The 17,400-nt window shown below is 43.4% G+C and overlaps 1 protein-coding gene across 1 annotated transcript in view; it reads right to left on the reverse strand.

Moving 5' to 3' along the window:
• The window catches only part of NDC1 (NDC1 transmembrane nucleoporin), a 55,685-nt gene that overhangs the window by 16,088 nt on the left and 22,197 nt on the right, over nucleotides 1–17,400 (reverse strand). The window contains exons 8-14 of the mRNA XM_004588688.3: nucleotides 15,092–15,227; nucleotides 11,679–11,771; nucleotides 9,224–9,305; nucleotides 5,865–6,020; nucleotides 3,181–3,426; nucleotides 2,971–3,086; nucleotides 27–77 (exon numbers count right to left, since the gene is read on the reverse strand). Of these exons, the coding sequence (XP_004588745.2) occupies nucleotides 27–77; nucleotides 2,971–3,086; nucleotides 3,181–3,426; nucleotides 5,865–6,020; nucleotides 9,224–9,305; nucleotides 11,679–11,771; nucleotides 15,092–15,227 (880 nt within the window). The remainder of the gene's footprint in view (nucleotides 1–26; nucleotides 78–2,970; nucleotides 3,087–3,180; nucleotides 3,427–5,864; nucleotides 6,021–9,223; nucleotides 9,306–11,678; nucleotides 11,772–15,091; nucleotides 15,228–17,400) is intronic.

Genomic DNA, 17,400 nt, shown 5'->3' on the forward strand with positions numbered 1-17,400 from the left:
CCCAACACTGAAGTACATATTCTTACCTTACTGAAAAAATACATTATCAGCACCCGTTTAGATAAGAAATTCTTAATCTGAGTTGGAAAAACAAAGGATTACATCTACATTTTAATACTTTATTCAAATACAGCATTATACATTTTCATTTTTTGACATTAACTTGAAAGAAAAAAATGAAACACCTCATATCTGGCAGAGAAAGAATGATGACATTTACAATAAACCATGTAAGCAAATACACTCATACTATAAATCAGACAGACCACCTAACCTAAATTGTGTAATCAGACACCATCAGGTAGGGACAGTTCAGTGATCCCTTAAGATTGTAGCCAGCTTCATTTTGGTGAACTCTGGGATGTTCATTCAGCAAAACTACCAAAGAAAACTTTCATTAAAACAGGCCCTTCTACATTAACTGACACCTGCCTATATTTCCAGGTATACACACTGAACCAAGTGAGAGCTCTGTCATAACACAAAAGATTCTAAGGAGTTCTGGTGATATCTTCTAACATCACACTCTTTCTCCAGGCTCTACAAATGCCTTGCTTTTAACTCAATACTAAAAGAAGTATGTTTCTCCTACACAAAAATTATCTTAATACATGAGGTGCTTTGTCACCAGTTGGGAAAAGCAGAAATAAATTTCAAAGGTAAAAAATTTTCTTAGCATCAATTTGAAAGTTAACCCAAATGATTTGTACCCCAAAGCTACATGATTAGTTGGAGGGATGCAGCAGGCAGTACATGCTGAGTCACACAAAAAGTGACAGCAGTGTTATCTAAAGTCCTACGGGACCCTGAACACTCTCAATTAGTCTAACTCAATCATCATTCCATCAGCAAGCATGTGGGCTTTCTCCAATCTTAAAAATTCTTTATTGGCCCCTCAACCCTCCCCATTAAGGCTACTACCCAGTTCTCTGTTCCAACTGAGCAAAACTCCTTACAAGACCAGGACTTTTCATCTCCAATTCCTCCTGCAACCTCCGGAACATGTGCCAATCAAGTTTGTATCCCCACAACTTGTCCAGATCACAAATCATCTCACACTTTCCTCCTTCTCCAAAGAGATACTTCCTTTTCTTGGTCCTCTACTCATTCTAGTGGCCATTCCTCAGACTCCCTTGCCATTCCTCCTCAAATCCCAGACTTTTCATCACTGGAGGACCCCAGTTTCAGAATTTCTTTTCTCCTGCACCTCTACCCAAGAGTCTGCATCCAGTCTCCTGGGTTTAAACACTGCCCATATGCTGACAATTCCAAAGTCTATATCTCTAGGACACAACTTTCCTTATTATTCACACATATACCTTATTTCTTATTCCACTTGGTTGTTCAATAGGTCTATCAAAATTGACATGTCCCAAACCAAACTCTTGATTCTCATCTCCATCAAATCTCCTCCTCAGTGACCACTGGCAAATCACTCAATTAATGGCAACTAAAGTATTCTTGATCCTTAGGCACAAAAATCAGTCAACACTAATTCTTTTCTTTGTGCAGACTCTAGTACATCTACCTGAAAATACATGTCCAGACTCTGCTGCGCCCTTGCAGCACTGCTTTCCCCATCTTCTTCCTGCCCCCACTCACAATCATTCTGGCCTTAGATAACACTATCCCTCACTAGTGTATGGCAATAGTCTTTACACTATTCTTTGGTTTCTACTAACAGTCTGGTCTCAACACAGCTTACACAGCAATAAAATATAAATTACATCCTATCATTCTCATGGGTAGAACACCACAGTGTCCTTTCATCTCAGCTGCAGCAAAGTCACTCTTAACAATTAATGGAGGGCCTGGCAGCGTGGCCTAGCGGCTAAAGTCCTCGCCTTGAACGCCCCGGGATCCCATATGGGCGCCGGTTCTAGTCCCGGGCAGCTCTACTTCCCATCCAGCTCCCTGCTTGTGGCCTGGGGAAGCAGTCGAGGACGGCCCAATGCATTGTGACACTGCACCCGCGTGGGAGACCTGGAGGAGGTTCCTGGTTCCCGGCATCAGATCGGCGCGCATCGGCCCGTTGCAGCTCACTTGGGGAGTGAATCATCGGACGGAAGATCTTCCTCTCTGTCTCTCCTCCTCTCTGTATATCTGACTTTGTAATAGAAATAAATCTTAAAAATATATATATATATATAAAAAAAATTAATGGAGATCCCAGTGCCCGTACTGGGAACTCTTCACCCATCTGCCACTCCATCCCTCACCAACTCTGCTCGAACCATCCTAGAGCCCATGTTGTTCCTGCCAGAGACCAAGCACACTACTGTCTCAAATTCTGCCTTTTGCTGCTCCCTGTCTCATCAGCTGTCACCTTATCAATGAGACATTCCCTGATCATTGGACAAAAATGGTTCTCCCACTTAATTTAGGTACTAAGACCCTGGTCTGCTCCATTTTTCTGTATAACACTTAAGCAAATGAGATTTTCCCTTGTCAAGAATGGTTTTCATATAAAACATGATTTTTCAGTGTACATCTTACAATTAAAAGCATGTCATAGTCTAGGCAATTTTCTTAATAGTACATAAAATCAATCTTATAATCAATGCTTTTTAGTTCAAAGAACACAGTATAATACATCTGGCTGCTTATCTGTTTCCCTTTGCTAGCACGTGCACATTATACGGGCAAGGACCTTGTTTTGTTTGCTCTCTTTCCAGTACCTAAAACCACACCCTGCAGACAAAAAGAAGCCTAATATTTCTTAAAGGAAAGAATTCACAGGTTAAAAGCATTAAACTGAGTTAAACCATACAAAAATACAAAGCATTTAGCTCAAAAACAGTCAAATATTAGCAATTTCATTTTGGCCAACTTAATATGTGAAGCACTAAAAAAAAAATCAACAACAAAAAAACCAACAATCCTATTTATTTCTAATGACATGGTGGTATGGGATCCTTTACGTTCTCAACATTACATGGAAATGTAAATCCTACAACCACATCATCATACCTGTTCACGTTTATTCTGAATCCATGAATAAATCACGCTGGGCTCACTCGCTGTCTTACCCTCAGCTCGAACTGGGGTATAGGGAGAAGGATTAGGAAATTCCATCATTTGCTCATCTATACATTGGAAACAAAATGCCAGTGAGTTAGAACCTGGGCCATAGCACCTCTCCCACCAGAGCATGTTACAGTGCAGAACTAGCCTCCTCACCAGCTGCTGAGGTCCACAGCCGGGGACCCCTCCTGACCAGCCGAGGGCTCTGCGGGGATCCATAGCATGTGTTCACATCCAAAATCCCGGCCATGCGATCCACCACACTGGAGCCAAATGCACTCCCAATGGGACTGGCAACATCAGGTGGAGGCAGCTTTGAAGAAAACAGCGACGTTTTAACCAACGATGGCACCGAAGGCCGAGGCTTCTGGCCTGATTTTGGTGTCTGGAAGGCAGTTTCTTCTGCTAAAAAAAAAAAAAAAATCCAGAGCTGAGCAGGAAACCTTCAGGCAGCCAGGTGATCATGGAGGTTCTAGAGTTCCAGACCCACCGATGCACTGCACGCCACAGCTCCCAAGGCTGAGCAGAAAGTGCTCACTGGGGTTTACAGGCTCAAGGTGGCAGCTTTACCACTGCATTTCAGTGACCATGCCAGGCACTCTATACACCTTTGTGGGACTGGTGCAGCCTTTTCTTTGTTTCCCTTTCAGGAATATCTCTTCATCTCCTAGGCCACTGTCTCTAACTGAGCTTTTTCCAGTTAACTCATCAGTACACATTCTTTTTTATGCGGCAACAACTGAAGAAGTCTGAAATTCAACAAAATTTTAAGAAGTTTGAAACAGCCAGGACTGGCCCAGAGAAGCATTAGCATCTCTCCAAGGACAGGCACTGTGGTGGAGTGGTTAAGTCACCACTTGCAATGGTTCAAGCCTTGGCTGCTCCATTTCCAATTCAGCTCCCTGGGAACGTACCTAGGAAGGCAGCAGATGATGGTCCGAGTACTTAGGGCCCTGTCATCCATGTGGAAGTTCCTGGCTTAGGCCTATGCCAGCCCAGGGGAGTAAACTACCTTCCTATCTTCCTCTTTCTTTCACTCTGTCACTACACCTTTCAAATAAATAATACACCTTTAAAAACAAACAAAACCCCCACAATCTTGTCAGTTTTGCTGCAAGTTGTCACTGTAATATTAATGTAACTAAACATACTAAATTTACATGGCAAAAATGCATAGGAGAGGGCCTGGCGCAATGATTGAACGGGTAAATTCTCACCTTGCAAGCACTGACATCCCATATGGGCACCAATTTGTGCCCCAGCCGCTCTACATCCCTTCCAGCTCCCTGCTTGTGGCCTGGGAAAGCAGTAGAGGATGGCCCAAAGCCTTGGGACCTGCAGCTGTGTGAGAGACCTGGAAGAGGCTCCTGGCTCTTGGCTTTGGATCAGCTCAGCTCCAGTCTTTGTGACCATTTGAGGAGTGAACTAGCAATGGAAGATCTTTGTCTCTACTCTCCATAAATCTCATCTTCCTTTCCAGTAAAAATAACAATATATCTTGAAAAAAAAAAGACACAGGAGAAAGCACAAATCTTGTTTCATATTTCCCAAAGTTCTTTCAAATTAACGAAACTCAACACTAATTTATACAGATTATCCATAAATTGGTCCCTATAAATCTGACCAATCAACATTAAAAATCATACTATAAATCTAACAATTGACAGTGTCTATTGTATAAAAACAAAGAACTTTTTCCTGGTTCTCTAACACAAGGACAAATCAACAACAATAGGAAAGTCTATACCTTCTTCAAAAAACCACAATAAGAATTAAACGCCAATAATTAAAAAAAAAAAAAGAAATGCCACGGGCTATCACCACAGGCCAGCCAGTTAAACTGTCACCTGTGGGGCCTGGCGCAATAGCATAGAGGTTAAAGTCCTCACCTTGAATGTGCCGGGATCCCATATGGGCGCCGGTTCTAACCTGGCGGCTCCACTATCCGTCCAGCTCCCTGCTTGTGGCCTGGGAAAGCAGTCAAGGACTGCGACAAAGCCTTGGGACCCTGCACCAGCATGAGAGACCCAGAAGAAGCTCCTGGCTCCTGTCTTCAGATTGGGTCAGCTCCAGCCGCTGAGGCCGCTTGGGGAGTAGATAACCTAAAACTTTGTTGAATCTCAGACTTCTCCTTAAAAACAATCAGTAATTCAGACACTGGCCTCAGCTGCCACATCAGAGAGAAGAGAGCCTCCGCCCAGGTCTGTTTCAATGGAAGCCAGGCTCTCACGTCTACCGCTGTCCTTACCGTGCGATCTCACCCCATATTATAAAATGTCTGGCTACAAAGGCACCTAAATGTTAAGTCTTTCTGTCAGTCTCACATTCCCAGGCAGCTCCTCCTGCAGGGATCTGGTCAAAAGGTCAGGGACCTTCACCTGCACCTCTTCCTCTTGGCTTTTACCTTCAAATGGAGAGTCCTTACCAACACTTCAGTGGGCCATCTTGAAACAAATCATTTGATCACTCCTCCTATTCTTCTCTGAACCAGCAGCAGCAGCCAGAGCTCGCTTGAAAGATTCACCTGGCTGTGTACCAGAGGTAGGCTGAAACTCTCTACCTGATGACCAACCACATCAGCCTTTTAAATACCACAAACACTGGGCTTACTTTTTTTTTTTAAAGCTATATAGGTTTATGGTGTACAGTAAATGATGTTTTCAATATACAATGATATCTAGGTCTTTTCCTTGGTTCAATATAACACTCCACATGTTGGTTTGATTTTTCCTGAAAATATATATCCCACACCCAGGTAAATATCCTTAGGCTAAACTTGTGTCATCTTTACAGGAAATACAATGTAAATGCTGTCCTCTCTCAGCAGTAATAGGAGTTACCTGCAGAAATCGACTTCTTGGGTTCCACTGCGTAAGATGAAGACACTCTCCCATTCGTAGCAGCAACCTCTTGAAACAGAACCAGTTTCTGAGTCATATCATTTAAAAGGTTCAAACACTCTCTTGAAATAGCTGTCCAGTTATGGGGATGTCCACCTAGGAGAGCCAAAGAGCAGCTTTTAAAATTCTGATAACCTTATATCCTCTTCTCAAAGTGTGTGCACAGGGAGGGGGAGGGGTTGTGGGGGAATGGTCAATAAGAAATGCTACAATACACGTCACGTCAAGGCCCATTTTCTTTACTCAAAATATTACTCAGATTTTGTGCCATCTAATACACAACAGGAATTCAATAAATACCTGGAAGAGATAATTTCCCAAAAAGTCTACAAGCAAAAAACTTGCTATTTTAGCATACAAAGCCTCTATTTGATGACCAAAATCAAACCAAACACATGACCGTGGCTGAAGTATGGAAGATCACAGTTACCTGTTCAGCAGCACTGAATATAGACTGCTTAGACTATGGAACATGAACTCAGACAATGGAAATAGGGCCAGTTAATGAGCTGTTCCCTGGGGACTTCTAAGCTGTTATATCTGATTCATTGTGCTTCCTTGTATTTGATTTACAGTCATCCTCCTTATCAGTATTTCCACTTTCTAGAGTCTGACACTAACAGATTTCTAGAACAAGTCAAAATTTTACACTGTGTGCACCATCTGCCAATTAGTCACAAACACTTGTCTTAGCAGTTCAAGTGTGGCACTATGCCAGCTTGTATTATTTTACTTAATAAAGGCCCCAAAGCACAAGAGTAGAAGTGCTAGCAATTTTATTACAGTATGTTGTTGTAACTGTCATTGTAAGCTGCTGATAATCCCTTACTATGCCTAATTTAAAAATTAAACTTTCTCATACAGGTAAGCATATACATGCTTCAATGTGATCAGTTTAAGGCAACCCCTGGAAGTCTTTGTCATACCTCCTTGGATGAGCAGGGACTACTGGACATCAAAGTCCCGATGTGGTATTGCCTGAGTCAGAGTGACTCTTTATTTGGTAATGACCATACCTTATACTTGAAGTGTTTATAAATCTGCTAGCTTATAATTTGACATAAATTATCATAATTCCTACTCCCCATTCCTTTAAAAACTCATTTATGTCTCATTATCTGTTGGTTTTCTAAGATCTTTGTCTCCTAGAGTGGTCATTAAAAACCAATCAGGCTTCATTGTGTCAAACCACACCACTTAACTTGGAAACAAACACATATACAAAATTCCCCTTCAACAGGTGTCAGGATGTTATGTGCCTCTTTAACTCAGGACTGGGAACAGTGCAACTGTCTGGTTACATTGTTAACAACATGCCCCAGAAGGCAGGTTCTCAGGCATAGGCCCTCCTGCTGCAGTTTACTTGAAACTCCCTCTAAATATTTAACATACATAGAATTCCTGCATTAACCCAAGTCTGGTAGAAAAGTACCGTTACAGTTAATCCGTATTTCTTAAGCTACAAAAAGGGAAGTGGCATCAATAATTATATTTTTATATAAATGGATTTCATTTCCAAAAGAGCTTATTTCACAATCGGAGAACTGGCAAGGAGGATAAACAGCTCATCAGAATGGAGATGGGAAGCTCAATGGACTCTCGCTCCACCTTGGTGGCTGGCATGGAGCTGTGGGATCCAGGCACAGTGAGCACTGGCAGGGCCGCGCCTTGGGCAGCCGGCAAGCAATGGCAGGGAGTGAGTCAGAGCTGCCAGGAGCAGCCATGGGTTGCCAGTGAGCCCGAGTCCTCCCTCCTCTTCTCAAAGGGAGCAGAGCAGAACAGCTCTGGACTTGGGAGTCAAATGACGGAATCCTTACTCTAATTCAAACATTAGTTTCATTTAAATCGCTTCATCTTTGGGACTTAGATCTCCCAGCTGGAGTTTAGCTCATATGATTTCAAAAGATCCTAGCCAGTATGAAAACTTCTAGGATTTATAAACTGTGTTTTGCTGTTCTCAAACTGTCAACCTCTTACATCATCTCTTCAGGCAACAGTACTGAGGGAGCTAAAACATAAAAAAGTTTAAAAGTATTTTTCCTAGATCCAGCGCAACAGCCTAATGGCTAAAATCCTTGCCTTGTATATGCCCGGATCCCATATGGGTGCCAGTTTGCATCCCAACTGCTCTGTTTCCCATCCAGCTCCCTGCTTGTGGCCTGGGAAAGCAGTCGAGGACGGCCCAAAGCCTTGGGACCCTGCACTTCCATGTGGGAGACATGAAAGAGGCTCCTGCCTCCTGGCTTTGGACCAGCTCAGCTCCAGCCACTGTGGCCACTTGGGGAGTGATTCAGCGGAATGAAGATCTTTTTTCTTTTTTTTAAATATATAAACAGAAGTGGTAGAAGCATCTCTAAGAAGTATCTCTTCTTTTCTAGTTAAGATATATTTTATTTTTATTGGAAAGTCAGATTTACAGAGAGAAGGAGACACAAAGAGGAAGATCTTCCATCCATTGATTCATTTCCCAAGTGACCACAACAGCAGGAGCTGCGCCAATCCAAAGCCAGGAGCCAGGAGCCTCTTCCAGGTCTCCCATGCGGGTGCAGGGGTTCCTAAGGCTTTGAGCCATCCTCAACTGCTTTCCCAGGCCACAAGCAGGGAGCTGGATGAGAAGCTGGGCCACCATGATTAGAACCAGCACCCCTATGGGATCCTGGCATGTGCAAAGCAAGGACTTTAGCTGTTAGGCTACTGTGCCAGGCCGGAATGAAGATCTTAATCTCCCCTTCTCTTCTCTGTATAAATCTGACTTTCCAATAAAAATAAAAATAACAAAACTATATATATTTATTCCCCCGTCCCTTGAGGTTAGTTTGATGGCACAGCAAGTTAAGGTGCTGCCTGCAACACTGTGTCCCTTATCAGAACACCAGCTTGAGTTAGCTGCTCCTTTCCTGCCCAGCTTTCTGCCAATAAGCCTGTGAAGGCAGCAACAGATAGCCCAAGTACTTAGGCCTCCACTACCCTGCTGGAAGACTTGGATCCAGCCTGTCTCCAGGCTTCAGCCTGCCCAAATTTGGCTGTTGCAACTGCTTAGAGAGTAAACCAGTGAAAAAACTCTGTGCTATTCTGCCTTTCAAATAAATGAAGTTAAAAAAACAAACAAAAACCCTTCCTAATGACAAATTCTAACCACATCAATAAAAACACTTAAAGTTGTATAATATTTAAATCATAGTTAATTTAATAGACACCCTGATGTGGGGTATTTTCTTAAATATCTCCCTCTCCAAAACTTGAAGTGGAACACTTTCTGCACAGACATGCTTAATCAGATTTGTTACTTTCAGTAATACCTGGCTGGCTAAGGCTAAAAACTTCTTGTCTTCGTGAAGGAGAATACTGAGAAAGCAACATCAGGTCTTGCAAGGCTAAATACTAAAAGAAAAAAAAACAAAACACACACACATTATTTGATATAACGTCTACATAAAACTTATAAATTGGGCACATTATTATACAATTATGTGCTGATAACATTTTGGTAAATAACTAGTTGCACTTATGATGGTGGCCCTGTGAGACTAAATCTCCTGGTGTCATTATAAGCATTTCTGCACAATAAAGACATCCCCTAACAATGCATTTCTCAGAAGCTATCCCTACCATTAGGCAAGACATGCCTGTCCATCCTAGAACAATTTAGATGGGCTTCTGCATCAAAGCAATATTCCAGCATCATAATCTTCCCTTCAGACTTTCCTTCCTTTCCTGATTCTACTCTTGCTGTCCACTGCAGGATCCAGACAAAGCTAAGGAACTCTGTGCCAATGGCAAGTTTGTTATTTGTTACATTACTCACAGGTAACAAAAAACTATCAACTTAAGAGGCCAGCAACACTTAAGCCACCTGTGATGCCAACATTCCATGTGAGCACTTGTTTATGGGTCCAGGCTGCTCCATTTCACATCAGTTTCCTGTTAATGTGTGTGGGAAAGCAGCAGCAGATGTCCAAGTGGGGGGCCCAGACGGAGTTCCAGGTTTGGGTTTCAGCCCGACCTAACCTCCCAGCTGTTGTGGCTATGCGCAAAGTGAATCAGTAATTGAAGATCTCTCTCTCTCTCTCTCTCTAACTCCACTTTTTAAATAAACAAATCTCTCTTTTTTCAAAAGATTTATTTATTTTTATTACAAAGTCAGATATACAGAGAGGAGACAGAGAGGAAGATCCTCCGTCTGATGATTCACTCCCCAAGTGAGCCACAACAGCCAGTGCTGCGCCAATCTGAAGCCAGGAACCTGGAACCTCCTCCGGGTCTCCCATGCGGGTGCAGGGTCCCAAAACATTGGGCCATCCTCAACTGCCTTCCCAGGCCACAAGCAGGGAGCCGGATGGGAAGTGGAGCTGCAGGGATCAGAACCGGCGCCCATATGGGATCCTGGTGCGTTCAAGGTGAGGACTTTAGCCGCTAGGCCACGCCACCGAGCCCAACAAATCTCTTTTTAAACTTAAAATTTAAAAATTAAGCTGCTATACATTCATTGTGGAGTCTTGCCTTGACATGGCCAGACCAAATGACTTCTAGGAAATTTGCTCTATGGACCCAATGTGTTGCCTCCCCCACCTTCCATTTAAGAACTACTCTCTGTTTACTACCTCTTGGAGTGTGCTGGGGACTTAAAACACCACTTCCTCTTGGAACTTTCCCTGGTCTCCCTTACACAAACTCACACTCACAATTCTCAACTGTAACGCCTAACAAAATGTATTCACTGCCCTGTCTGTCTCATCTGCTTCCACTCACCAAACTGAGAACTTGCTACCACATGGTACTCACCACCACACGAAAACTCAGCGCCAAATACACCAGAAACACACAATTTGTTTCCCTAGCAAAACTCTTCACTGATCTTCAGATCTGAGCAGCTTTCTCATTTGGGCCAAGCAGTTTAAATGGCCCCACTGCACTTGCCACAGTATTTTCTAATCACTTTATGTGCCTGTCTTTTCCATCAAGCTATGCTGTGCCTTAGACATCCCACTGAAAGCAACTAGCAGTGACTGACACCTGCTCACTAAAAAGAAAGACCTGTTAATAAGCAGGTGGGTAACTCCAAGTTTATACTACAGATTAGTCACAATTCATGTTTAAAAGGTAATTAGAACCCCTTTCTTACTTGTTTATAATTTCTCTAAAGAGTGTTCAAAATCTTCCATTCTTTTCTTTTTAAAGTATTATAATCTTTTCAAAGAATCACACATACTTTAAAATGATATACTTTAAAATCTCAAATTACTATATGAATTAAAAAATATGTAAACTCACTACTTGTAAACTCACTACAATTTCTTTAAATTCTTTTGATTCTGTTTTGTTTTAGGATCATTATCAGTTATTCATATTTGAAGAGAAATCCCTAAATCTCTAACCACCACCAGTCACTACATGTGATTTTAAAAGCCAATAAACACTACATGATGAAAAGTGTTTAGATTTAGCACTGAAAAATTCAACAGTAATTGTGAAAAGTTCTTGCCTATAGTTGGATATCAGGATATTTTACGCTTACAAACGCTTTTGAATCATTTCTGAATATAGAATTAGCTAGGCTGTATACACACTGTAACATTCACTTGAAGTGAAAAAGCACCATCTGTAGGTAGGTGATTTTTGTAATACCAGTATTAGAATATTCTAAGCCCTCAAATATTTTCTGAATGCTTCAACATTCTAAGTAAAATCCCTCCTGTCAGATAAGTGAGAGGTACACAGGTGAAGGTACAACAAGCACAGCCAGGGCCATGGCACCTTGATGATGAGGGGAGGGTTGCTGTTCAAGACCTTCGGCAGGCATTCGTCTGACTCTTCTGCAAATGGGAGCTGCACAGGGAACACATGTGCCTACCAAAGACAAAGAGAAACACTATGAGCAGGACTACTTTCAGACCTTGTTACACACACAAGCATCAATTTAAATTTACTAGAAAAGGTGACAACACAGCCAAACTAGTATCTTTAGCACTCATGGCAAAACTAGATTAAGTTCTACAAATCCAAGCATGACTTTCAAAATTTTTACTTTGGTCCGGTGCAGTGGCCTAGCGGCTAACAGTCCTCGCCTTCAAGGTGCTGGGATCAAATATGGGCGCTGGTTCTAATCCTGGCAGCTCCACTTCCCATCCAGCTCCCTGCTTGTGCCTGGGAAAGCAGTGGAGGACGGCCCAAAGCCTTGGGACCCTGCACCTGTGTGGGAGACCTGGAGAAAGTTCCTGGCTCCTGGGTCTGGATTGGCACAGAATCTGCCGTTGTGGCCCCTTGGGGAGTGAATCATCAGACGGAAGATCTTCCTCTCTGTCTCTCCTCCTCTCTGTATATCTGACTTTGTAATAAAAATAAATAAATCTTTTAAAAAAATCTTTACTGTCCCAATATTATTACACCAGGACTTCTAGTTTCATAGAAAAAGGTCTCTGAAGCCACTACAATACAAAAATACAAACTTGCAGGACTGGTAAATAAAATACAAATGCTAGCATTCTAAGACCAGCATTTGAATGATTAAAAAAAAATACAATTCTCACTTACTGCAAAGACTTTTGTGAGAATTACCAATATCACCTCAAGCTTCAAAGTGATAGAATATAAACATTCAAACTTTTCTCCAAAGCCCAATATTTTCTTGTCATGTACTTAGATTTTTTATTTATTTTATTTTTAATTATGATTACATGGTTGATCAGGGTGGCAAGGATCAAGGTTGAGGGAAAAACGGGTAAATTCATTGCTTCCAAATTTGCTATTTCTTCTTATTGTTCCTGGGGCAAGGGGACAGACAAAGAGGGAAACCACACATGACTTTATACACATCTCAGAACCCAGGGATGAGGAACCACCACCTCATATCAACTCAGAATCTCAATGTGTACATATTCAGAGGGTTCTGTCGAAGCGGTTTGGATAGTTCCGAAATGCTGCCAACTTTACCAATCCAAAGATGAAGTTACCCTCCCAATGTCCATTGTCACCACTGAATGTCCACTGGCTCATTCACTGAGATTTTTTGCTGTCATTGTTTGTTTGGGGTAGTTCTCCAGTTTGCCCAGTTCTCCTTCTTCTGCTACAGCACCAAATGTGCTGCCATATTCTCCTTTCACAACAGGACCTGTGTCCACTGCTCCACCTTTTTCATTAAGTAGGACATGTTCTTGCAGGCAAGTCCAGGTATCCGGGCCAGGCATCCCAAGCATCATCGGATCCCCCAAATCTGGAGCTCACAAACCCACCTAGTAGCTGGGCCCCGAGACCTGGGCCCGGCGACCCAAGCCCCGCCAGATTCCCCATCCCAGGGTTCATAAAACCAACACCCACCTAGAAGGCAGGCCCCAGTATCTGGGTCAAGCAACCCACACCCCATCAGTTCCCCTATCCCCAGAACTCAGGAACCCAACCCCCACCACACAGGTGGGCCCCAGGGCCTGAGCCAAATTACCCGAGCCCTGTCAGATCCCCTGTCCTTGGGACTCAAGTATCCGGCCCCCACTGGATCTGAGCTGGCATAACTCACCTTACCTCAGCATCCTCAATCTTATTGCACAGCCTGGCCTAGTCTAGTCTGCTCCCTGTTCCAGCTCCTGCTGGTGGGTGCTCCAGCCCAGCCCAGCCCAGTCTGATTGCTGTCCTGGTCCCAATGTGAACTGGCTGGTGTTGTGGCCCCATCTGGCCCCTTCTGCCCCCTACTTCCGTTCTCAGATCTGCCACCGGGTATTATGTGCTGGCCCAGACTGGTCTGTCGCCAGACCTGACTCACATGCATGCCTGGCATGGTTTAGGCTGCTCCTTGTCATGCTTCTTGCGCTCACCTGCAGCGACTGCATCCCACTAAATGAGTTTCTCAAGCTCCTCCATTGAGTTTTCTCCCAGTGGCAGTTCTTGCGCATACCAGTGGGTCATTGGTCCAGGTTAACTTTGTCTACCTCCTGTCCTGACAAGAACAGTGGCCTTGTTCAACTGGCCACATCCATTCTGGTTCTTGTTGTTGAGTGCTGCAACTGGGTACAAGCCCAGACACAGCTTTCACATAGTTCAGTGGGAGACAAGACCTAGCCTGGCCTTTTCTACACCCAACCTGGCTCTCACGAGCAACAGTGGAGACTGCAGCCAAGCCCAATCTGTCGCTCCACAGTCCCAGTGCACACCCATGCCGGTGCAGTCTGTAGCCATGTACAGCCATGCCTGCTGCCCTCCATCCTACTCTCGTTCTCAGCAGCGGGAACCCAAACCCAGTTGGGGTGCCCTCTTAGCTCCCCAGCAAGACCTAACCCTATCTGCAGTTCTTGGGTGAACCAGCAGAGATTGCAGTCCCACAGGGGTGAGCCCACATTGCCCCCACAGAACCACTTCTATCAGAACCACTTCTCTCATTCTTGTTCTCACCTCCAAACCAATTTGGGTCAGTCCTCTACTTACATACATATGTCATGGACTTATCTATGGAAGTTCCTCAGTTGTAACTCCTAACCTGGGCATAAAAATCACAAGTCAACCTTCACTATCTCCTGTGTGATCCCATCAGTCCTCTGAGGGTGCGCTGCAGGGCAGCCTGAGGGGCTTTGCCCAGCAACTTTGGCACCCGAGCCACCCGGGCTCTTCGGGGGAAGTCATGCAGCCTGACTACAAGCACCCGTGCAGGTCAAAAAACCTAACCTCCAGGATGGGGTGGTCCTAGAGGCCTGCTGTGCTTCCCTCCACTCCTGGGAGCCAATGTACTCAGCTGTTCTTATCCAGGAAAGGTCCGAAAAGCTTCCAGGCAGGGGTCTTGAAGGCATACAGCAAGCCCCCCTCCCTCAGGGCAGCCAAGCAGCCTAGATATTTTAATAGTGTTTATGTCAATAGTATACAAAACTACTTGAAAATACAGGTTCATTTAGTATATCCTCAATAAAGAATTCTCCAGAAGGATGAACACAGCACAGTAACAACCTAACAGTTCTTCAGTATAATTTCCCAAAACTAAATGGATACCAACTCTTTCCTTTAAGGGGAAAAACAAAAATTACAGTAAATGAGGGTTATAAAGGACTTGCTCCTAATACAGCTTCAGCAGAGAAACATAAGACCAACTTACTCCAACTGCTCTGGGTTCAGCACAAGGATCTATGCCCTACCAAGTATAATTTTGTGCACTCCAAAACAGAAATATTAACAGGAAGCTCAATACAAACCTCAGTGGCATAGATTTTGAAAAGCATCCAGGAGATATACCAAGTCATCAGCAGGAAGACTCCACAGAGCCAAACATGGTAGAGCAGTGAGGGATTCAAGAGGCCACTCACAGTGTCAAGAGGCCTATGGGACCGCCTATGGAAGCAGAAATTGCTAATTTAGTGACTAAAACCTGTAGGAAAATACAATGTAAAGCATTCAGAGATTTGGGACTCTAAGAAACAAATCTTACTTCCAAATAATAGTGTGAATACTTTGTTCATACATAAGATTTATTTGTTTTTATTTGGATGGCAATATTTACAGAAAAGGCAAGAGAGAAAGATCTTCCATCTGCTGGTTCACTTCCCAAATGGCCACAATGGCCACTGTGGGCCAGTTTGAAGCCAGGAGTCTGGAACTTCTTCTGAGTCTTCCTCGTGGGTACAGAGGCCCCAGGACTTGGGCTATCTTTTGTTGCTTTCGCAGGTGCATTATCAGAGAACTGGAGCAGAAGTGGAGCACTTGGGACTTGAACTGGCACCCATAAGGGCGCTGCAGGCATTGCAAGTGGAGGCTTAACCTACCACACCAGGGCACTAGCCCACAATGTGGACACTTTGTTTACCCTCCTTGGGGCGAAGTGAAAGTCTGTCACTGCTGTTCTACTGTTTAATACTTAAAACCACTAATCATGAATGGCATTTCTGGAACAGAATTGCTTTATTTTCATATATTAAGAACAATTTCAAAATGGTATTGCAAACTAATGATCTTTACTTTTTTAGAACAATTTAAGAAACTGTCAGAGCAGTAAATAGTACAAACACTGCTATTTTACTGAAATCTCAAACAGATCAATGAGCAAAATCATCATCCTAAACAGTACAAGTACCCGGGAAGGCAGGCATCTGAATCCATGAGCCTGCCAGGGTACATGCAGCACTACTGTCCCACTATCAGTTTCGTCCCTAACCACCTAATAGTGTCTCCATCTCCATTTTACTTTTAGGGCTAAGATTTACAGCAGCGTGTATTAGGATTGTCCGGCATAATGGGGACTCAAGTAATTGTGCCATCTTCCACTGCCATCTTATGAGCGTTGGAATGAAATGGATCAGAAATAGTTAAAACTCAAATCAGTGCTCTATACTGAATGCAGGTGCCCCAAGCAGCTGAACCCATTGCACAAGAGAACAACTCCAACAAAATATTTTTTAAGTTTTATCTTATCATTTTTATTGGAAAGGTAGATAAACAGAGAGAAGGAAATACAGAGAAAGGTCTTCTGTCTACTGGTTCACTCCCCCAAGTGGTTGCAACAACGGGAGCCAAGCCAATCTGAAGCCAGGAGCTTCGTCTGGGTCTCCCACATGGGTGCTTTCCCCAGCCATAAGAAGGGAGCTGGATGGGAAGTGGAGCAGCCGGCACACAAACCAGCACCCATGAGGTGAGGATTTAGCCACTAGGCTATTGCACCAGGCCCCAAAATATTTCTTGAAAGTTGTTAGACAGACTAGAGCCTGGTACTATGTTGGAACAGATAAAAGCACCATCTATGATGCTGGCATCCCTTATGGACAACGGTTCATGTCCCAGCTGCTCCACTTCCTATCCAACTTCCTTTTAATATACCTGGAAAAAGCAGATGGTTCAAATGCTTGGGTCCTGCACCCACATGGCATACCTGAAAGCAGCTCTTCTCTCCTGACTTCAGACCAGCCCAACTCTGGCCTCTGTAGCCACTGAGAAGTAAACCCCAGATGGAAAATCTCTTTCTATCTCTTCCTCTCTCTGTACCATCTTTTAGATACATAAATAAATGCTCTTAAAACAATGTTATTTGATGAAACTTTCATCAAATAGCATTAATTTCTCTTGCCATCTGATTCAGCTTGAAACCTGAATATAATATGGGGCTGGCATTTTGGCACTACAGATAAAGTCTCCACCAGTGCGCTAGTATACCATATGGGTGCTAATTCAATTCTTGGCTGTTCCACGTCCGATCCAGCTCCCTGCTAATCTGCCTGGGAAAGTAGCAGAAGACAGTCTAAGTGCTTGGGACCCAACATCCACAGCACTGACCACTGTGGCCAACTGGGGAGAGAATCAGCAGATAGAAGATTCTGTCTCTCCTCATCCCTCTCCAGCTTGCCTTTTTAATAAATAAATAACAATATTTTAAAATAAATCTGAAAATGATAAAATAATCTATGCATTTTGTTTTATACTTAGCAATTAAAGAGAACACCAAAGAAAATGTTACTTAGGAACTTGAAAAGTGAGAAATAGAAATCTATATTGTTAAAAAGGAACTCATCTCTTA

Source organism: Ochotona princeps, chromosome 2, assembly GCF_030435755.1.
Source record: "Ochotona princeps isolate mOchPri1 chromosome 2, mOchPri1.hap1, whole genome shotgun sequence".
In the NCBI taxonomy this organism is placed as follows: domain Eukaryota; kingdom Metazoa; phylum Chordata; class Mammalia; order Lagomorpha; family Ochotonidae; genus Ochotona; species Ochotona princeps.